This window comes from Hemicordylus capensis, chromosome 5 (assembly GCF_027244095.1).
Source record: "Hemicordylus capensis ecotype Gifberg chromosome 5, rHemCap1.1.pri, whole genome shotgun sequence".
Classification (NCBI taxonomy): Eukaryota; Metazoa; Chordata; class Lepidosauria; order Squamata; family Cordylidae; genus Hemicordylus; species Hemicordylus capensis.
This window is the reverse complement of record NC_069661.1, coordinates 65,672,889-65,696,300: the sequence shown is the minus strand read 5'-3', so window position 1 is coordinate 65,696,300 and position 23,412 is coordinate 65,672,889. Positions and strand designations below refer to the sequence as shown.

General features: G+C 41.7%; 1 protein-coding gene across 6 annotated transcripts in view; it reads right to left on the bottom strand.

Moving 5' to 3' along the window:
* TMEM131L (transmembrane 131 like) overlaps positions 1-23,412 on the bottom strand; it is a 108,316-nt gene that overhangs the window by 55,149 nt on the left and 29,755 nt on the right. For 5 of the 6 annotated variants that reach the window (XR_008308376.1, XR_008308375.1, XM_053254953.1 and 2 more), the window contains exons 4-6: positions 5,200-5,268; positions 3,900-4,023; positions 1,120-1,236 (exon numbers count right to left, since the gene is read on the bottom strand). Coding sequence is in view for 4 of the 6 variants with exons in the window: in XM_053254953.1 (XP_053110928.1) it covers positions 1,120-1,236; positions 3,900-4,023; positions 5,200-5,268 (310 nt within the window). In the remaining 2 variants the exon portion in view is untranslated. The remainder of the gene's footprint in view (positions 1-1,119; positions 1,237-3,899; positions 4,024-5,199; positions 5,269-23,412) is intronic. The other variant, XM_053254955.1, reaches the window with a different exon arrangement.

The window sequence follows — 23,412 nt, the reverse complement described above, 5'->3', positions numbered from 1 at the left end:
AAAAAAAAAAAAGATGAAGAAAAAACAAGTGTCTAAGATATTCAGCTTTTGGGGCACCAAATAATAAATAAGCAACTTATTAAAGCAAGCAGAAGTCTTTCAACATGAGGAAATATTGCTCTGAAGTCTCAAGATAGATTGCTGAGGAAAATGGGTGAGACAAGTGTATTCTTAGTTCTGCTACATTGATGGATCTATATTGCACTGGCATAGTAGCTCCCTAGATGTCGCTATCTAAAAGGCTGCTTAATAGCCAGCGTGCCCTGTGGAAGAAAAAGAGAACAGCCTAATGAGAGCTGCCCTTCATTCAGCTTCCAGATCCCTCAGAAGTGGTTCCTTTCCCCACCAACTGCTAGTAAAGAATCAGTTTGCAGTGAGGGTAGGAGAGCAAAGACAGAACAGGGTCATCAAACGAGATGATCAGGATTCGCTAAATCCATGTTCCAACGCTTCAGTGGTAAGCATCTCTTCCTGTCTGGTGAGTCGGTCTGGAAAACATCCCTCTTGCCTGCCTGTGTGTGAGGTTTTAATCCCATACCAATGGACAGCCTTCCCTTCCCTCACACAATCTGGACTACAACCCTTTAAGTTCCCAGAGCAACTGAAGACTTTACAGCACCACAGCAGTCATCCAGTGTCACAGGCTGTACCACTTCAGATATAACACAAACACAAGGGGGGAAACCTAACACTTTTTAAAAGACCACATTAAATATAGCCCAAGAGATTTCTGACATAGCAAGAGCTGCATTTTTTTAACAATAGCATTTATGAAAGCTACCACTCACCAATTTTATCTACCAAGTAAAAGCAAAGCAAACGCATTTAAAATGCTATTTACAGATGCTGCTGAAATGTACATGCATGCCCCTGCCTCAGCTACCAAAGATAGAAGCCACTCACTTGCTCCTTGTCCAGTATATATGGAAAAAAATCACTCATACAGTGAAGACCAGAGGGACAAACAGCTTTATGCTTCAGTTCCTTGGAATCATAATGCATGCTGCAAATCTTAATTTATCACCAAAAACCACTGACAGAGCTCCCTGTTTTTGCCCACTGTGATATCATATGAGAGCAAATATCTTCTAAATCTCAAGCCACTAAATAAAAAATTACCTGATATGAAAATACTCCATGAGATGAGGTATTTATAAATAATGAACTTTCAAAACTGCCTTCTTCTATTGGAAGAAACAGTACTCTGAAATAACTTTTTCCCATTGCTGGAATCACCTACAGATAAAATAAAGGTGTCTGATGTTCAATCTACTTAATTGCAATGTGTTTTTTAAATGACAGCCTTGTAAGTTAAAGAACAAAAAGTATGCCCCACTGGCCTGAATCTGTCCCACCAGACAAACCCCGGGCCTCCCTCCATGAAGCCAGAGCATAGGAACAAGACCTATAATGACAGCTATCATCTGCCATTCTGTGGCACAGTTATCATAGCTGCTCTTCTACCTTCACACTCAAAGAGACATTCTGTCTCTTCTGGGGTCACTAAAGACACTCACTTCATTTCTGGTAGAGGAAAAAAAAGCTAAAGAATGAAAAAGAAGCACTTGGGTGACTGAAGGCACTCTTATCGCACAAGGGGTGATCTGAAGAGGCAGTTAAGAAACCTACTTTTACTTTCTTTGCTGAAATGTTGTACTAAGGCCAGGATGCAAAACCCATGTGAATAATTACACATACTCAACATGTGTTTCCCGAACAGAAAACCCTCATGCCACATAAAACATTTGCTTCTGAAACTTATGTAAGAGTTTTTAGGAAATTTGTGATGAGGACCACTCCTCTAAAAAAGTAATTAAATACATCTTGGGCACACTTTTTTGAATGCCTAACACTTATCTCTCACACTACACTCCCCTTCTGTTTCAAGAGTGGTTTGCCATGTTGCTCAGGTGTTGACCTTCAATATCTTAAGTTGAAGATCCCTTCAGAGGGCCCCCACACTAATAATGTCAATAATGTACTCAATAATGTACTCAATTTGCAACACTTCAATGACAAATAGATGAAAGTGTGGAATGAATATTTTTATCTACACACACACTTTCATCTATCTGTCATTTATTGATATATTTTCTACATTTCCTCCAAGGAGTTTAGGATGGGTGTAAATAGTTCCCACGACTTCATTTCATTCTCACAATGAACCTATAAGGTAAGACAGACTTAAATCCATGTCTCTCCGTTTGTAGTGTAACATTCTGCCCTCTCTGCCATGCTGCTTATCAGAGCACGGCATAAATGACTTCCCCATCTTCTCACTGGAATTTAGCAATCTGCCCAGAACCACAGTGTGTTTGTAAATCTCTTGGGGCGGAGGAATGCAACTTTGTTGCATTCAGTGGAAATCCCTTCTGTGTGTCCACAGAGGCACTGTGCCTTTAAATGCCTCCCCAATAGTGCTACTTTTCTCAGCTTTTTCTGCACATGCATACTGGGGATGTGTTTAGCAGCCCCACAATTAAAACTTGTCAAAGGTTGAAATCCTGCCCAAGTCATATCAAACAGTTCCTCTCAAACACAAGGAGAACTGGAGCTGTCACTCTTTTTTTGTTTTGTTTTGTTTTAAAAAGGGTTTGGCTCCCAAAAACCTTATTATCAATTCCCCATTGAAACGAATGGGATCTTCTTTGCCGTGGAGACTCGCTAGTGTAGAAGCTTCAGTTTTAGTACACTAGTTGTACTTGGGGCCCTGAATAAGTGACGAGTCGGAGCTGGATAGATTTAGACTCTGGCCACTACTTTATTAATCAAACTTCCATGAACCTAAAGTGAGAGTAGAATTCAATGGTTGAGGCAAAACTGATTAACAATTCATACCTCCCATTTTCTTGTGTGAGTAAACCAAGCCCAAGTGCAGCAGCAATTGTCTGTTTGTAGCCAGCTCTTCAGGTCACACAGTGGGCTGTGATAAGGTAGGTTTGCCTGTGTTGCAGCCCTGATCCAAGCCTCACAGCTTTGAGTGGGTGGGACAAGCAAATCCTCAAAAGGCTATTCCCAGATAGCCGCAAGCCACAAAGCCCTGAGAGTCTGTTCCAAGAAGACACCACCTACACTGTAACAGTACCTCTGGTCTCTCACCAATAATTGTACCAGGGCAATCTCACCTGCCACAGGAAGGGAAACCAGCTTAGTTCCCTTCCTCCCACCTGCTGAGAATAAGCTCATGCAGGCCATGTTGCAGATCCCCCAAGAAAAGGTAATTCCTGTTAAGAGAGGTGCACACCATCCGTTCTGTACAGGTGTACCAAATGGTATTTAATGCCCCAGGAGAGAAATATACCTGCTGACAGTGGAGACTAAGATTAGGTATAATTCTGGTGATCTTCTTGCATGCTTTATTTAAGTACCTGGGATCATCCTTCCCTTTCCAAAGAGGACCAGCACAAGGGTGGGGCTAGCAAACATACTCTGCCTGCTTACATCACTTGGTCTATGCCCACATGTCAACACACTGATTCAGCAGCAGTGTGACACATCCTGCCTCATCAGTGGTTTGACATAGCTTTTCCCACCTCCAGCATCCACTGGAAGCCAAGTGGCAGGAGTGGCTAAAGGGCTATATGAAGGGATTTGTATTATATGGAATATTTTTCAAACAAGAACAATGGTACTATGGCACTGAAGCTGCAGCCAGCAGGGGTGATAAATATCAGGGAACTGGCATGAAAAAGTTGGCACACACTGAAAGCACTAGGGCAGAGCTGAATGTCCATGGGACAGTCAGCTCTGCCTTAGTAGAAATACACTGGAAAGATCAGAAACAAGCTGATAACTGGGAAAGTAGTGAAGAGGGACCACAGAACTAAAGCTTTAGGCCAATGAGAGCATTAAACTTTGGCACTCTGCCACAGAAGAGTTTCCAAAAGCACAGTACTCACCCTGCTATGAACAGGAGACACATGAAAATGCCTAGAAGTTGTAAACACTGAATTCACTATTACATCTCTATCCTTACTGGGATTGTAAGCATATAGCATTTTAGCTTTAGGCAGTCCCAGTAACCTAGGCAGAACAAAAATGGAGGGAAAAGTATTATTGACAATGAAAAGGAAATGCTGCTCACATTTTCCAGTCTATATACAAAGATACAGTGCTTAGAACGACACATATCCAACCCACAATTTAGTTCCATTAGAATGTAAATAAAGACCACTTTGGGTCAGTTCAGACACAATGCCAACCAACTATTTTGTGTTATGCAAAAGTCTCAAGCTCATGTACACAGATCTCCTCTCACCCTCCAACACTTCCATTCACATCAGGCATAGCTTGCCACTGACTTTCAAGCAAGCAAACTGCAATTTATACTTGCCCTCCAAACCAAAATTAAACTGTGTTGCAATTATGGTCTGGAGGACAAGTGCAAACGAAGTCTGTTGGTTTGGATGAAACTGCAAACTATGGGTTGTTTCAAAAGAACAAGTGAAGAGAATTGTGAAGACAGGAGGCCCGCAAGCCTGAGACAGCAAACTATATATATTTTTAAAGATGTATATCCTGCCTTTTAAGTACAATTCAAGGCAGATGACAATCAAATACAACTGAAAAATAAAAACAGGAAAAAATGCAGAGTCAAAAAGCATCATAAAAATTGGCATAGAGAAAACAACAACAACAAATGTGCATAAAGATGAAGATTTCACAAAGCAGGTTAATCTCAGGTAGGAGAGTGCCAGCCAAAAGGCAGTTACAGACGACGAGACCACCACAGAGAAGGCCCTCTTCTACAGAGCCACCAACCAAATCTCAAAGAGAGCTGGCACACCCAAGAGGGCTTCTCTTGACAGCTAAGCAGATACATGTGGGGACAGGCAGTCCTTCAAGTACCTTGACTGTTTGGCATTATATGTGAACTAAGCTTTTGGGACCTGATAAATAAGTGAAAAATCCAGTTTGAAAAATGTTTAAAAAAAAAATTTTTTTTTGGTTTGCCATGTTCATGGCTACAATAATTTCAAAGTCAGCAAATCTTTACTTACAACTGTTGTTCAATAATTAAATATAAGGTGTTTGTATTGATGCACAGTAAATACTCTATGCTGCCAAGAGAAGAGCAGAGGTGGTGGGAAGCAATATCACCATGACAAGACAGCAGGGAATACCTTTCTTATTGAGAGAAAACTTGCCCTGATGTGGTGATAATCTTTCCTTTATTGCCCTAGTATACAAGATACTCACTGCATTCCAAAATGGAGAATTGAAGGGTGAAAATGGAGGACATTCCCATTAAGCATTTTTGCTGAGAAGCTGAAAGAGAAAAACAGCAGTTATTAACTCTTTGCTGACAAACTTCTATGATGATAGCATTAGTTAGTAGTATGCATGCCATTACCATCTGGTTTGTTTGTTTTATCAACACTACTGAGTTTTACAAGTACTTGAACTCAATAATTCTATTTACCTATGGTTCTAATATTGCCCACCTCCCACACTTAAAATACAACACAACACCTCAGATTACATGTGGATAATGCTGGAACCTCTAATTTAAACATGATTAAAATAACATTCATGTTGCTGTCATGAAGGTACTATAATAAGAACCTAAGAACAGCCCTGCCAGATCAGGCCCAAGCAGTGTTCCCTCTAAGGTGTGCACACGTATGTGCGCTCACAAGTTTTTGGATGCCCGCTCAATTCATTTTAGATCCCGCTCAGGTTGAATCAGGAAGGCCCCATTCTGAATGCTGGTGCGCACACACTGCCTTGATACTGCCACCCAGAACAAAACTCATTCCGCACAAAAATGAAAAAAATTAGAGGGACCACTGGGCCCAAGGCCTATCTAGTCCAGCATCCTGTTTCACACAATGACCCACTAAATGCCTCTGAGAAGCCCACATGCAAGAGTTGAAGGCATGCCCTCTCTCCTGTTGTTGATCCCCTGCAACTGGTATTTAGAGGCATCTTGCGTCTTAGGCTGGAGGTGGCCTATAGCCATCAGACTAGTAGCCATTGATAGACTTGTCTTCCATGAATTTATCTAAACCCTTCTTAAAGCCATCCAGGCTGTTGGCTGTCACCACATCTTGTGGCAGAGAATTCCAAAGGGTAATTATGCATTCCGTTATTTGGCAATTTCTTAGCAATCAGTTTCATGAGATGAGCCCTGAAGAGAGGGAGAAAAGTATCTAACAACTTGCTCCACACCATGCATTATTTTATAGACATCTATCATGTCTCCCCAAAGTCTTTTTTCAAAACTAAATAGCCCCAGGTGTTGTAGCCTTGTCCGGTAAGGAAGGTGCTCTAGGCCAGGGATTCTCAGCACTGGGTTCCCAGATGTTACTGGACTTCAACTCCCATAATCCCCAACCAAAAGCCGCTGGGGATTATGCAAGTTGAAGTCCAATAATATCCGGGGACCCAATGTTGAGAATCCCTGCTCTAGGCCCCTGATCATCTTGATAGGGATGTGCACGGAACCAGCTGGCCCAGTTCGATTCGAGTCCAGCCAGGACTTCAACCTGACTGGACCAGTTCGGTCTGGCACCCCTTCAAAAAAAAAAAAACCCACGAATTTTTTATTTTAATTTTATTTTAAGTTTAGCCCCTTTGCGGGGCTTCTTCTAGGCTGTGGGGGGGTGGTCTGCAGAAGTCCCCCCCCCGCCGGCCTCAGTCATCACTGCCATGGCCCGTTCGGCTACTTCCCAGCCCGTTCGGGCCTCTGTATTTTGGTGCGGCATCCAAAATACAGAGGTCCGAACAGGCCAGAAATAGCGGCCGAACGGGCCACGGCGGTGATGACTGAGGCCAGCGGAGGGAAGGGGAACCTTCACAGACACCCCCCCCCACGGCCTAGAGGAAGCCCCCCAAAAAGGCTAAAGGTAAAAAAAATTCACACACACCCCAAAAATCACAAACCCCCCAAACCACTGGGGGTAGCTCGGTTCGACTCTGAACCTTTGAACCGAACCGGTTCAACGTCGAACCTGTTTGCACATCCCTACATCTTGGTTGCTCTCATCTGCACCTTCTCTAGGAAGCTTTTCACACCCTGCTTTTTGTTCACATCTCCTCCGGAATGGAGGAGATGTCCATCACATCCACATATTGGCCAAATTTATCCTGAGGTCCCTGAGAGCTATTAAACACATGTTTTCTAATACACCTTTTCCCTTGCGCATTAGAGTGTGTCTTGGAGAAAGCAGATTATCTGGATCCATTTCAAATTGGCTTTCGGGCAGGCTATGGGGTTGAGATGGCCTTTGTCGGCCTGTTGGATGATCTGCAATCAGGAATCGACAGGGAGAGTGTGACTCTGTTGATCCTTTTGGATCTCTCAGTGGCTTTTGATACCATCAACCATAGTATTCTTCTGGAGAGCCCTAAGGGGTTGGGAGTGGGTGGCACTGCATTGTGCCAATCATTGCAGTGATTCTGCTCCTACCTCCCAGGTAGATTCCAGATAGTATTACTTGGAGATTGTCGCTGTTCAAAACGAGAGTTATTGTATGGGGTCTCCCAGAGCTCCATTCTATTTCCAATGCTTCTTAACATCACATGAAACCACTGGGGGAGATCATCAAGGGATTTGGTGCAGTGTGTTATCAATATGCTGTGAACCCAAATCTATTTTCCCATATCAACCTCATCAGGAAATGGATTAACTTCCCTAAATGCCTGCCTGGAGGTGGTAATGGGCTGCATGAGGGAGAACAAACTAAGGCTGAATCCAAGCAAGACAGTGGTACTCATTGTGGGAGATCAAGACTTAGCAGATGGTTTAGACCTGCCTGATCTGGACTGGGTTGCACTTCCACGGAAAGAGTAGGTAGGTAGTCTGGGAATACTTCTGAACCCATACCTCTCCCTGATCCCTCAGGTTGGGGAAGTGGCCAGGCTGATGGCTTTGGCTGATATGCCAGCTATGTCCATTTCTGGAGAGAAAAACCACCTTAAAACAGTGGTGCATATGCTGGTAACATCCAGACTTGTCTTCTGCAATGCGCTCTAGGTTGGGCTGCCTTGAGATGTCGTTTGGAAACTGTAGCTAGTACAGAATGCAGCAGCCAGGTTGGTCTCTGGAGTTGCCCAAAGAGATCACATTACACCCATTTTAAAAGAACTACATTGGCTGCCAATACGTTTCCAGGCGAAATACAAAGTGCTAGTTATTACCTATAAAGCCCTGGCATGCTTGGGTCTGAGGTATTTACGAGAATGCCTTCTACTTCATCAGCACCGCTGCCCATTAAGATCATCAGGGGAGGTCTGATTGTGGTTGCCACCAGCTCAGTTGGTGGTGACTCGAAACTGGGCCTTTTCTAGAGTTGCCCCAGGACTCTAGAACATGCTTCCTAATGAAACTAGAGTCTCTCCCTCTCTGAATGTTTTTAAGAAGGACCTGAAAATATACCTGTTTAGCCAGGCTTTTAGTTTATACTTTTAAAGCTTCGGGTCTTAAGAGGTTTTATTTGTATTTTAAATTGTTTAATCGTGTTAATGTTTTAGTGGTTGTTTTTAGATTGTGAACCACCCAGGGACTTCTTGTTTGGGGTGGTATTAAAATGTGCTAAATAAAATGAATATACCCCCTTTTTTGGCAGTTCAAAGTTATATTGTTAAAAAGAACTTTTATAAAGGATACTTCATAGAAGTGTACACTCACTACAATTCATATGCTCCCCCACAAAGGTTCCACACTGCAACAGGTTCTCTACTTTCTAAGTTGCTGATAAATAATTCTTTTAAAAAGCAAACATGCTTGTCAGCATATTTTTATCTGCACTAGGGAAATCTTTCTTGCCAAGTTCTCAGAGGTTTTATGTTTCAGGTAAAGAAAGTAAACCCTTTTATAGCACAGAGCCTATCCAAAAATTTACACAGGAGCCTATATCTAGTTTTAATCACAATAGGCACAATGCCAAAGACAGCACATGTTACCCAAGTGCCTGGGTTGGCACAGTTTTCCCAATAACCTCTCATTCACTGACTGACATAAGGCCTGTTCCACACACAAGCCTATTTCTGCATGTGGAGCAGCTTTCCTACAGAATGGTGGCCTACAGCTGTATTGATTTCAACCAGTGCAAACACCAACACTGAACCTGTTTTATTATAGTTCTTAATGCTTTCACTACTACTACCACCACAACCCCATGTTTAGGTACTTTTTGTCCCCTGTGCTCCGTTGTCACACAGGCAGAATTAACATCAACTTGGGGAAACCTGCCTTAGCTTATGAAGTTTCCGTAACTGACCTTGCAAGTTAGAGGATGAGAGAGGATGGCCATGACCACATCTCTGGCAAGCTTAGGAGTTATTCCTCCAGATACAGAGAAACTGACCAGTTCCTTCCACTGCTACATTCCATAGAGTGGCAGACCTAGCTATTTCTCATGTGGCTGCTCTGCCCTGTAGACAGATAAAGCAATGCACCATCTGTCTCATGACAGTGGAAACCCTGAAACACACCATTTGAACTGTGAAAAACAGCCTGTACTGTATAGACATACACTCAGCTCCGATTTTCAAAGTGGCCTGCCACTGTTTTTCAAGTGCCAAACAGTTATCTAAGAATGGAACATGGTAGGAATAATACAGATGTATATCTCTTCACGATGGAAGAGGAAGGAAAGGACAGAAGTGGTTTTGCAGGCATAGGATATGAAGAAATTTTCCACACCACCACAACATCTTGATAAACTGACAGGTTTTTTGCTTTGTGTTTCTGAGCTGCAGGCAGCAATTTGATGACTTTTACCTATTCACATCACTTAATATGCACTAGGCTATTAACAAATATTTGATAATATTGGAATGCAAATATAGAAAATCTCAAGTACAGTCTGTATGTTAGCTGCCGTGTGGTCAGCAGAGTGCTAGTACACATTGAAGGATCAGGATAACATTGGTCCTGTCTACTCGGCAACCTACTTGAGATTTAATGTGTTGGATATCACATCTAGGTAGGAGGCTGAGTACAGCCCAACACATGTACACCCAACTGATGCTATTTTTATGCCCTAATTTTGAGGAATCTCAGTAATGTAGATCGTGTATTTTGGACTCTATTCACATAGACCTAATATAGCCTCCAACATGCATATATCAGGTGCAGCTGGAATTATTTGATCCAGCATTATATATAGATATTACGGGATATGAATCCTTCTTTGAAAGCCTGACTGGTTTACAAACTGAGGTTGGAACAAGCCAGGATCTGCCAGGTTTGGAAGCAAAGACAAATCCCAATTAATTTTAGAACAGGACTGAAAGTTATATTTCCTCCCCTCACATGAGGAGGAGAAAAAGCAATGCACAAACCTGAAGCTCATCATACATTTATTTATTTTATTTATTTACATTTATATCCCACTCTTCCTCCAAGGAGCCCAGAATAGTGTACATGGTTATAGTTAACTTCACAACAACCCTGTGAGGTAGGTTATGCTGAGAGATACATGACTGTCCCAGAGTCACCCAGTGAGTTTCATGGCTGAATGGAGATATGAACTTGGATCTCCCCAGTCCTAGTCCAACACTATAGCTACTACACCACACTGTAATTCTAAACCAAGGGTAGGCAACCTTTGGCACTCCAAATGCTTTTTGAACCTTAAATTTTGGCTGTGGATGATGGGAGCTGTAGTTCAACAACAGCTGGAATGCCAAAAGTTGCCTACGCCTGTGTTAAACCACAATTACACTGTGGTTTAGTATAATGTCTGAAATCAGCCAGTGTCAGTAACAGATGAAAAAGTCAAGTGGGGAACACCCTTTGATCAAATTTAGGAGAATTATAAACTTTCAGGAGAGAGTAAAATAGTATATTCGTGGGCACATATTAACACACTCACTTTCATAGACAATAGTATTATGCCCTACAGGACCAGAGGAAGTTCCTCATTTGGGGGAAAGGGGGCATTGTCCCCGCTCCTTGCCAGCCCCACATTCTTGCCAGCCCATTCTCTCACCAAACTTACCATCTCTTCTTCTCTCTCTTGCTTGAATGTCGCTTTTGCATTTTCACTGCTTGCCCTAGCTGTTGCTCTTTTCTCTAAATTCCTTTGTAAAGCCATTTCCTCGCTCTTTGGATGTTCAGTGGGATCCACTCCCCACAAATGAAGCAATTATCATACTTTGTCACTACCCAAACTGCATATTTAATACCCCAGCACCAATCAGGATTTGCCTATCTTTTCTTTCCCCGACACCAAGCGTGGGCAGAGGCTAGCCCTGCCCCCAACCAATCAGAATAACTTACAGGCACCTATTCTGACCAATAGCTGGCAAACAAGGGCAGCCCAGTCATCTCATTTCCCAGGTTCCTTCTAGGCAGACTCTCTAGAGATATGTATTGTAAATGGGAGCACTCAGTCTGCAAACAAATGGAGTTCAAAAGGTAGAAGTCCTGGCTACCTTTCTCCAGCCTCCCCTTCTCCTGAGAAAAGCCAGCCCTTTTCTCCTCACTCAGGACCCCAACCAAACCCTCAGGATGCATTGGATTTCTCCAACATTTGCCTGGAGCTCTTTTCTTTTGTAAAATGCCACTAGCAAGTCTTAAAAAACATTCAGAGATCTAGAGAATGAGGGGGCAAGTGGAGGATTGATGGTTGACTGGCACTTCCTCTGCAGTTTTGTTGTAAACTGCCCAGAGACTTGCGTTTTGGGCGGTATATAAATGTGTTAAATAAATAGTTCTTTTACTAACAAGCAAACAAGCAAGCAGCTCCCCGCCGCTAAAGTCACCTCTTTGAGACTTTAAGCAAAGCCTCATGCTAGCGCCTTTCTCTTACCCTCTCACATCTCCTGAGGGTGAAAGAGAGGGAGCGGGGTTATAGCTTCCCAATAAAACAAGGCATTTTAACTGAAATTACTAATTGGACTTCAAACTTATCCTTTTTGAAACATGTCTTTAATGCAGAAATGTGTTTTGCTTCCCCCCCCCCTTTTTTTTTTAAAAAGAATTCTAAGATGGGCTTCTTTTCATGGGCAGCCTAATAGGCACAGCTTAGAAACCAGGCCAATCCAAAATAGTCAAGTAGCTCCACCGCTCCGTAGTTGCTATGCCAGTTCTTGTTTGCTTTTGGTTGGTAATTTTGTGTTTTAACCTGGCAGGGGCAGGGGGGAGTGGTAGTATTGAAATGAGAGTTTCTAAGCCTAAATTCTTTGGACAGGTTGTGATTTATATGGCCTAATTTTCAAATCTGAAAAAAGGTTTATCTCAAGTAAATGTTGCTTAAAGCTGCAGTCAATTCTATATAGTTTATTCCAAGTAAAGCCTTAATGAATTCATTGGGGCTTACTCCCAAGTAACTGCTGTGTACATAGGACTGCAGCCCAAGGACATGTCCCAGAAATGTTTATATTGTGAGAAAGGGAGAAATAAGGCTTGCTTTAAAAAATATGTGTATGCATGACCATATGTATGAAAAGAAAGGAAACTAGTGGGCTCTGTGTGTGGCCAAATACGTTGTGGTATTTTCAAGCATGTGAAATGTGTTTAAGCAGGTGCTACCTGCAAATAAGCGTTTTAAGATTCAAAATCTCCCCACCCCACTAAGTTGATCATCTTAGCCTAGTCCTCAATGGGGTGAGGAGGAGAATAAGGAGGGGGAGAAATGGAGGCAATGCTTATAGAAGAAGGGCTAGAGCTACTGAGGGGAAGAAGAGGCATGGGGACTTTAGAGCAAGAGGGCATTGCTTTCCACACTGACATGCACCATGGACCACTCTAAGGGCAGGATTACTTTACTTATAGTCAACCAAGGGGTAAATTTAGCATGAAATTACTAAAAGTGGCACAGTGGGGAAACACTTGACTAACAAGCAGAAGGATGCCAGTTTGAATTCCCACTGGCACTATATCAAGCAGCAGCAATATAGGAAGATGCTAAAAAGCATCATCTCATACTACATGGGAGGAGACAATGGTAAACCCCTCCTGTATTCCACCAAAGAAAACCACAGGGCTCTGTGGGAGCCAGCAGTTGAAAACATGCAGAACGTTCCAAATTCTGAACATTCAGCCTCAAAACGGGCCGTTTCAAGTGTTTTGAGCACAGAACAGAATGCCCTTCAAATGAAGGGTCTGTTCCGAATGGAAAGAGCCCTCTCAGAGTGTTCCAAGCACCATTTTGGATTCCTTGGAATGATCTCAGAGTGTTTCAAGTGTCCCGAGATCATTTCATCAGAACCAACTCAAGCGGCTGTTCCAATGGAATGACCCACGGATGATGCTTTCCATTCTGAGCTCAGAACAGAACTCATAATCCATTTCATGCACATCCTACTAAATAGCCAACTGGTGGTGTAAACGATGGAGATTTTGGTTGAGACAAGTAAACAACTTTACAGATACCATGGGCTGATGATTAACTTCTTTTTATCTTAAAGGTGGACCTGCCTACTACTAGTCCCACCTATGGTTACTCCTGGCTCCCTTACCATCCCTCCCAGCCCCAAGAAGAAGCAGCTGCCACTGTACAGGACTGAAATGAATATAAAGTTACTGGAAAGAAGCAGCAAGTCTGAACCCAGGAAAACTGAGGCAAGGAACAAAGAGTTCTCTCTCTCTCTCTCTCTCTCTCTCTCTCTCTCTCACACACACACACACACACACACACACACACACACACTCACTCACAATGTTTCGACAACACAATACTTTTATATTAGTTATGGATTGGAATAAGATTTGCCTTAATTTATTTTTTAATTAAATATCGTTTTAACAGTCTTAACTTCATTTTATAATTAATTGTTGTAATGTTTTAACTTTTAATGTATCACTTGTTTTAACTACTGCTTTAAGCTTTCTGTTGTCATTTATTTTAACTAATGTTTTAACTTTTTGTTTGTTTCCTTGTTGTAAACCTCTCAGAGACTGAGTTTGGGGAGGTATAGAAATATGTTAGTTAGTTAAATAAATACATACATACATACTAAGCACTAGTGCATTGCATTTTGTTCACATTAAATGTTTTTAAGAGTTGGAATTAGGCAGCCCATGGAGACAATTTAAGAGAACTTTAATGTCACCTTCATGCATGTGTGTGTGTTTTGCACATTCATCCATATGCATGTAGGAATTAGCTCGTGTTTTGATCGAAACTGGGTCTGAAAGGAAGTACAATGTAATACTTTGAATTGGGCAAATAGGAAATTAACACACTTGCTAAATGTCATTACATCTACCCATGTTCTCATTGCAATCTTCCATCTTCTCAAAAGTAATGTAAACCAGGCCATTTAGCAAGACATAGTTTAAAAAGGTCTGTGAGTGCATGGTCAGTCTGAATGGTACTAGAACCTACAAAATTATTATAATTCTCACTATAAATTTTGTTTTCTGATGTCAGTTGAACAAGATAATGCATGTCCTTCAGGTTTTTCTTTTAAATGAAAGAATACAGACTCAGGAAATACCAGAATACAGCTTTGCATTGACAGACTATATGGCTCATACAAAGTTCTGCCAATGTATCTGGTATATGCCAACATGAAGGAGTAAATAGTCTCCCTTTCCCTGAAACTATCCTAAAAAGGAACAGTAATCAAATGGAAATCTAAACAAAGGCTGAAAAATGTAGAGCCACGAGGCTTACAAACTTGAACTCTGACCTCGGCTAATTCTCACAGGGTCTAGACGTTTTGTCCAGTATGGCTCACCCTTCCAACCCTCATCCCCAAGCATTGAACCATGTAACTATAAACAGCAAAATCCAGTCACAACTGCTCTCTGCAGAAGCAAACAAAATACAACAGCAAATGTTATGTTCAACAGAAGAGTGAAATCTCAAAAGACTTGTGTGACTCTCAAACAGGAAGCAGGATTTATACAGAGAGAAAGTGTGAGCTCATGTAGCATAGTGGTTGGGGGCACAGCACTTTTCTAGGAAATACAAGTTTTAAATCTAAAACAGCCATGAACTCACTGAGGCTGTTCTCATGTGCAGGCTACGGCAGCCAAGCCTGGGACTGGCTGTGCGTGAAAACTTGCGGGATCATGCCAGATCCTGGTGGCACTTCGACAGCAAACCCTTCTGTGGAGCCAGCCACTTAAACAAGGTTAGGGGATTGAGTGCTCCCTTAGCCCCATTTTTTTTATCATGTGCAGCACTGGTTGCTTTAAGTCGGCATTGCAGCAGTGACAGGCACTTGCCTGCCACTGTGGGGATCCCCACAATGCACCATGCAGGGTATACCACACAGGGTATTATGGGATTTCTGGGGACAACATGTCCTGGCCCTCCATGCGGCCGTATCTGTCTGGCTGGGTGATCTGCGTGCCCAGTATGGACCCAACAATCATCTGTGGGGGAAGGTAAGCTTCAGCAACCTTCCTCCCTGCGTGCCCTCAAATTCTTCTCAGTAATCGGGAGAAAGGGCTCAATGTTTAGCTTTAAGCAAGTGATTCTTAGTTTCAAGATTTCAAGTTTCAAGTTTCAAGATTACATCTGTGATATGGGTACAATGCCAGACTACCTTACTGAGGTAGTGCGGTGTGTGAAGTTTATGAGCACTTAGTAATGTTTTATACAGCACTTTCCCTTAATGTTGCTATTCTTATTGGCAGCAAATTTCAAATTTCCCAAAACAGGTTTCTACCTTTAGAAAATTCATTATAGGATTCTGTTTTTGTCCCCAAACTGAACTGAACAATGGAACACATCACATACACATGATAGCATAATGTATTTGTATGCTGATATAACAAATCAAGTTACATGGAGCTGTATTCTTTCCCATGTATTCGATGAGGTTCACCTGGCTTCGTCACTTTGTTCTTTTAGACGCCAGGTAAAGACCTTTTTGTTCACTCAGGCCTTTTGACTTTTGATTTTTAACTGATTTTAATGAGTTCTTGTTTTATTTATCTATATAATTATTATAATCTATATAAGAGGTGTAGTGGTTAGACTGCTGGACTAGGACCCAGGAGACCCGAGTTCAAATCCCCATTCAGCCATGATGCTAGCTGGGTGACTCTGGGCCAGTCACTTCTCTCTCAGCCTAACCTACTTCACAGGGTTGTTGTGAGGAGAAACACAAGTATGTAGTACACCGCTCTGGGCTCCTTGGAGGAAGAACGGGATATAAATGTAAAATAATAATAATAATAATAATAATAATTCTCCAAGACGGGCCATGCATGGGGACATGGCAGAAAGGAGGTGATTGGCTGACAGAGAGCGTGTGAGAGTTCCAGCCCTGAAGCAGAGAGAAATAAAGGTGGAGGTGGCGAGGAGGCAGAGGTGGGCAAAGCCCCTCGAGTCTGAAGAAGTGGGCAGACAGCAGGCGAAGCCCTGCCGGCCTGAGGAGGCGGCGTGAGAAGGAGGTGGTGGCAGCAGGGAGAAATAATAGCGGCGGCAAAGAGGTGGGCAGACGGTGGGTGAAGCCCCGCCAGCCAGGAGGAGGAGGCGGGAGGCGGTGATGGCAGGATGGCCTGGCCCAACTAGAGGTGCAGATGCTCTGCGCTCAGGCCCACTAGTTTTGTTTTGTTTTCTATACAACCTAGCTCCAGAGGCACCAGGTGGTTCTCAAAAACAAAACCAGCTATTCAAACAAAAATTAAAAAAAATCTAACACATTCAGAAATTACAGCAATTAAAAAATCTAAACAGCAATTAAAATTTTAAAATTCAGAAATTATTAAAAGCCTGGCTAAAAAGATGTGTCTTAAGGGCTCTTTTGAAGGCTGGTAAAGCCGTTAAACCACATATGTCTATAGGGAGTGCATTCCACAGCCTAAGAGCAACTACAGAGAAGGCCGACTTCTGAGTCACCACCAGACAAGCTGGCGGTATATGGAGATAGAGCTCTCTCAATGATGCACTCCTGCACTCTCCCAGGTAACCTTAAATTGCTTTGCATTGTCTTTTGTATTTTCTTTTTTCCCTTTTTGGTCTGTTATAATTTAATGTGTTGTGTGTTTTTATTTCACACTTTAATGTTCTTTTTTCATAAGCCGCCCAGAAAACAATTTGTTATGGGACGGCTAACAAATAAAGTTGTTAATTTATTAGTAGTAGTAGTGGTGGTAGTGGTAGTAGTAGTAGTCGTAGTAGTAGTAGTCGTCAAATGATTTCAGTGAATTGCATTTCAGTGACCTCTTGCAAATGTGTATAGGAAGCTTGAGTGTGCTCATAGAGTTGCACAATTAATTTCAATGGAGGAGCAGCTCTTGGGTATGTATTCCTTTTATATACACAGTTACCACCTACCATTGAAACAAACTGAAAGCTCATGCCTGCAGGAGCACCTATAGATACTGCAATGCCCACAAGGCTCAGCAACATCAGCATGATGGATTATAAATTCATGTCATTCACCCATTTGTTGTCTGTGTACACAAGGCTACATTAGGGGTCAGCATCATCAGGCACTTTGTGGACAAAACCTCAGCAGGAAACCTACTTCCATTCTTTGGCTCCCAACTTGCCTCCTTTCTGTCACTGCCTGCTCACCTACCTGAATAAGCAGTAACAAAAGCAAGGAAGTTGCTGTTGCCACACCTTTCTCATGAGGAGGTAGTACACAGGGCAGACAAGCAAACAGTGAAGACAGTAGCAAGTAGATAGGCCAACTGGGAGGGCTCTGCTGACGGCATCTTGTTAAGGGCCCACAAAACCTGAAGCCAGTACCTGCAGGGGTTCTCAAATATTGGTCCCCAGATGTGGTTGGACTGGGAATCCAATGTCAGGAACCCCTGCCCTAACTAAGGTGTTCCTATGAAGGCGGGGGAGAGAACTCAAGGAAGCTGAGGAGGAAGACATTTAGACATGTGCAACTGAAAACTAGACTGCAACCTTGTTTTGGCCCTCACATATTGCATGTTCTTGAAAGAGGAAAGGCTGATTACTCCCATGATGTAATAATTTCTTTAGTATGGAATGGGGAAAAACAGCCATTTTCATGCCAGGAAATGGAGATGAAAGACACAATTTTTCTGGTTCCTTCTACTGAAATAAGTAATTTATAAAGCATGTTTCATATCACTCAGCACTCCTTTCATGGTATGCTAAAAGGGAGGGGGGAGTTTACTGCTAATAGAGAGAGAGAAACGCTTGCTAGTATTCTTATAACCTTGTGTAAATTCCAATGAAGTTGTATGTTTTCGAAAACCCACAGCTAAAGTTTATAAAATGCACTAAAATAAAAATAGAACTTGTTAACTGAGCAAGTATGCAAAACTTGAAATCAAGTGAGAGTATTACTGACAGCACAGAAGCCATGGTTAGTGAAGAAATCAGCACATTTTTACTTAACATCTGGAACTTGTTGAAATCTAGGCACAGTGCACATCTTGGGTAATCTCCTTCAGAACAAATACAGACCAAAAAACTGAATAATGAAAAAGCTTCTAATATTAAATAAAGCTGAAAAAACTATCAATCTTTTCTTACAAAGGAAAACATTTTGCATCCCCTCACTCAAAAAACACAATGCAATTGAAAGGTAGCACAGGAGAGACTCCAACCAGAATTAAACTTCTAGCTTATAAAATATCCTTTCCTTTATTGCTCTTAACAGAGTACTGCGGGTTTTGACACATTTTCTTTGGATCAAGGAGACAGTCCAAAATTTAGTAGTCAGACAATGGACACCTGGCAAAGTTACTAAACTCAGTGATGGACACTGTGGCAGGAGGAAGGGTTAATATGCTTCTCTTTATCACCTTTACTAGTAATATACCTAGAACAGAAACAAGGCTGTCTGGAAAATTTTTTATTATTTGTTTATTTTATTCAACAACCACAAATATTTACATTCCATTTTTAACCAAAGTTCTCAAAGTTGTTTACACAGAAAAATAATACATACATATATTAAACAACAACACCTCTGAAGTAATGCCAATACACTCGTATGAAGACAGGGGTATCTTCACCCCTGGGTGAGATCTGGGGTTACTATGAAGCAATCATAAAGTCAATTTTCTGTAGGCCAAAGCTAAATTTCTAGGCACCAAGGCAACCTGGGACCCAGGGGTTGTTGAAATCTGAAGTATTGGAACCCATATTCTCAGCTATCATTATTCCCCTTGTACTGGCTGACAGCTTTCAATCTTCCTGGACACAAGCACTGCTGGTAAAACTCTCATCACTTGGCTTCTCTTCAGAATATCTGTCATTATTCGGGTATAATCAGTCAAGAAGATCCTCAAACAGAGGATCTTGGACATAAGAGTATCAAAAATGACCTAGGTGTCATTCTGCAGACCACAAGATGGCACCTTGGTGTCTCAGCCAGGAACTAGCCAGTTATTTATTGTCACTCTCTATATCCAACCATCAGAGAGTGTTCCTCAGAACAAGATATGATGCCTTACCATCAGCAGTTTTTTTAAATGGGAAATTTCTGAAAATTCCCTTGGCCAGTAGGATCTGCCCTTGTAGTTCGGGTGAAGTTGAATCTCTCCACCACGTGTTGCTGTATTGTTCCTTTTATAATGACAGTAAACGTAGTCTTATTGCTATTACATTACTCTTGCTGTTACATTACCACGGCCAAACAGATGAATTTTATGTCACAATTCTCTTGGCAGACAAGAAATCTTCTATCACACACAAGATTGCTAAATTTTGTGCAGCCACAGGAACATAGGAAACTGCCATATACTGAGTCAGACCATTGGTCTATCTAGCTCAGTACTGTCTTCACAGACTGACAGCGGCTTCTCCAAGGCTGCAGGCAGGAATCTCTTTCAGCCCTATCTTGGAAAAGCCATGAAGGGAACTTGGAACCTTCTGCTCTTCCCAGAGCAGCTCTATCCCCTAAGGGGGATATCTTACAGTGCTCACACTTCTAGTCTCCCTTTCATATGCAACCAGGGCAGACCCTGCTTAGTTAAGGGGACAAGTCATGCTTGCTACCACAAAACCAGCCACTGTTAAGATCCGCCAACAATTAACTTCTACCCTTTAGATCTTACCATGAAACATTTACTTTGTCAGTGTATTGTATAATAGATTTCTTGTCTTGTCATCTATCACTATTATTATTAAATGACATAACTTTTTTGTTGTTGCCATTGTTAGCCTAAACCTTCAATGTTTGACAAAATAATATGTGTTTAGTAGATATCAGAAATGGGGCCACAGCTCAGTAGTAAAGTATTTGCCTTGCATGCAGAAGGATCCAGGTTCAATCCTTGGCATCCAGTGTTCCCTCTAATGCAGAGCTACTCAACTTTGGCCTTCCTGAAGATGTTGGCCTACAACTCCCATAATCCCTAACTATTGGCCACTGGAGGTCAAAAACACCTGGAGGGCCAGTTGAGCAGCCTTGCTCTAAGACGTGCACACATGCCTGCGCTCACAAGTTTTTTGATGTCCACTCAGTTAATTTTGGATCCTGTTCAGGTTGAATCAGGAAGGCCCCATTATGAATGTGCATGTGTGCACACACTGCCTTGATATTCGCACCCAGAACTAAACTCATTCCACCCAGAGATGAAAAAAATTAGAGAGAACACTGCTGGAATCTTCAGGTAGGGTTGGGAAAGACTTCTATCAGAAACCTGGAGACTCGTTGTCAGTCAGTGTAGACAATACTGAGCTAGATGGACCAATGGCCTGACTCAGTATAATGACCTCTGGTGATAATTTATACAGACTATAGAAAAAAGGTGCCAGAAATAGTCACACTCCATACCACGACTTCTGGAAGACATTTGTTTGTCAGCTATGGGGGGGGGGAAGCCAAATTGTGTCCTTCCCCCATGGTGCTCGTTTGCTTCTTCCTCAAATTAAAGGTGTGCACAAATACACAAAATGTATTATTTAAATCATTTGCTTATGCTTCACTTGCTCTCTGTCAACATGCAGAATCCCTTATACCAGTCAAATTCTTACATTTTCCAGGACAGAATTTAAAGGTTTGTTTCAAAAACAACAACTTAGTACTCTGCCTCATGGCAGGGCCAAACCTGCCCTAAGCTACTAAAGGAGCATGGGTGTAGGGTCTGAAAAGGGAGCTCCACCAAACTGACGACACAAGCTGATGATGGCAACATGAGGCCTAGAAAAGCACCTAAAGTAGAAATTAATGGAGTTTAACAGGAACTACACAATGATACATCGTGCCCCAAAAAACCTTCTAAAATTTAATTTGTATATTAGCCATTTCCAGCACCATTATCAGGCTAAGGGAGACTTTAATTATATGTGGCAATCTTGTATAAAGAGTAAAACATTTTTAAGAATGCTAATAGAATTAGTTCAAGACTATTAAGTATATAATTGCTGGACCCACTGGTATGATTTGACTTTTATAGCATATGTTGTACTGGTTAAGATCAAAAATAAAAATTTAAATTTGTTAGTTGTGGCAAAGCTGATTTATGCTAAGAATTGGGAGACTCAAGCTGTACCAATGACGTCTGTATGGGTAAAACAACAACACATGGATTTAATGCATATTGCAAAGTTAACTCATCCAAGATCAATTTAATTTTTTAAAAAATTATTTCAATTTTACTGATTTATATCCCATCTATTCCTGTTAAACAGTCACAAGGCAGCTCACAATATGGTTAGTTTTTATTCAGTGAGAGATATGGAGTCGAATTGTATTTAATCTCATTATTGCTAGGAAATAAAGGAATTTTCCTTGTCTATTAAGGAAAATGTAACACATATACAATTGTCTTGCAAGCACTGCATTGTTTTCCTTTTTGTCATGCCTCTGCTTTCACATCTGTAATTGTAGTAATATATATTTGAAATAAATTTAAAGCCAAACAATTATACAGAAGGGACGAACATGAACAATATGCCGAGAGGAAATAAAAAGTTCATCCGTAAAGATGGTGAGAAGGTCTGCCAGTTTCTCAAAGGCCAACTACAATTTCTACATTGCTGAACTATAGAACTGATGCAGGAGCACATGTGTGTATGCCTCACACGAAAAAGATCAGTATATCTATATCTAGAATGGTAAGTGAAAGGATAGGCCAGAACTCCTCTCTCTGAGTTTTATTTTTCTGTGTTCAAGGTAGATATGTTTTTCACAATTTCATCCTGTCCTTCCGCAAAGGAGGTCACAGCTATATACATGGTTCCCCCACGTGATCCTCACAAACATCCAGTGAGACAGGTTCCACCAGGGGTAGGCAACCTCGGCTCTCCATCTGTTGCTGAACTACAACTCCCATCACTCCCAGTTGCAATTTATTGTGGCTAGGGATTATGGAAGTTATAGTTCAGCAACAACTTGAAAGCCAAGTTTGCCTACCCCGGGTTACATTTATTTATTTTATTCATATTTATATTCCAGCCTTCATCCTAAGACCCCAGGGCAGCTAACAGCAGCAATATAAAATTAAATAAAACATTAAAAACCAGATAAAACAAGAAAAACAGAACAAAATGTAGTTAAACATTTAAAAAGAGCAGGGACAGCTCATTGAGAGATGGTGACTGGCCCAAGATCACCCAATTAGATTCATGGTTGAAAGGAGATTTGAACCTGGGTTTCCTCAGTCCTAGTTTCACACACTATACACTAAATCAAATTAATCATGTCAATCCTCCAACAAAGTGGTACAGTCTAGTAACAGTTTTACGACCCCATCTGCTGTGTGTATCTAGTTATAGGCCTAATTCAGCAAAGATGCACCTTTTAAAGTGGTGCATTTCTTATATTTAAGCAGGGGGAGAGCAACCGTCCCTCTCCAACCCCAGCACAGCATCTCTCCAGTGGCCTTTGCTGGTGTCAACCTTATATTTAGCCACCTAATAGCGCAGTGGAGAAATGATTGGATTATCAAGCCAGAGGTAGCAGATTCGAATCCCCGCTGATATGTTTAACAGACTATGGGAAACACCTATATCGGGCAGCAGTTATATAGGAAGATGCTGAAAGGCATCATCTCATACTTCGTGGGAGGAGGCAATGGTAAACCCCTCCTGTATACTATCAAAGAAAACCACAGGGCTCTGTGGCTGCCAGGAGTTGAAACCGACTCAATGGCACCACTTTACCTTTACCTTATATTTCCTTTTAGACTGTAAGCCCTTTTGGGACAGGGAACCATGTTTTCATGGTACATACCTTTTGCTATGTAAACCACCTTTGGAACTTGGTGTTGCTGTTCTTGTTGAAAAGTGATAATATTTAAACCACCATCAATTTCTCAGTTCAAAAGACAAACATCTGCTACACTAAATTTCCTACACATACTTTCTAGAAACCTCTTAAATGTACCATCACATCTCCAGTACTTCTGAGCTAGTCCTTTGTTACCCATCGCCAAGACGGAAGGCAATATCAAATCACTCCATATCAAATCACCACTCTTCCAGTTCCTATACTTCTTTTCTCCCCCTTCCATCCACAGCCTCTGGTAACCGGGCCTGTAGCAGTCAGAGAAGTGGAGAATCGCCCCTCCATTTCAGCAGTCCCAGTGGGTAGTGATGAGGAATATAATCTGTCAAGGAG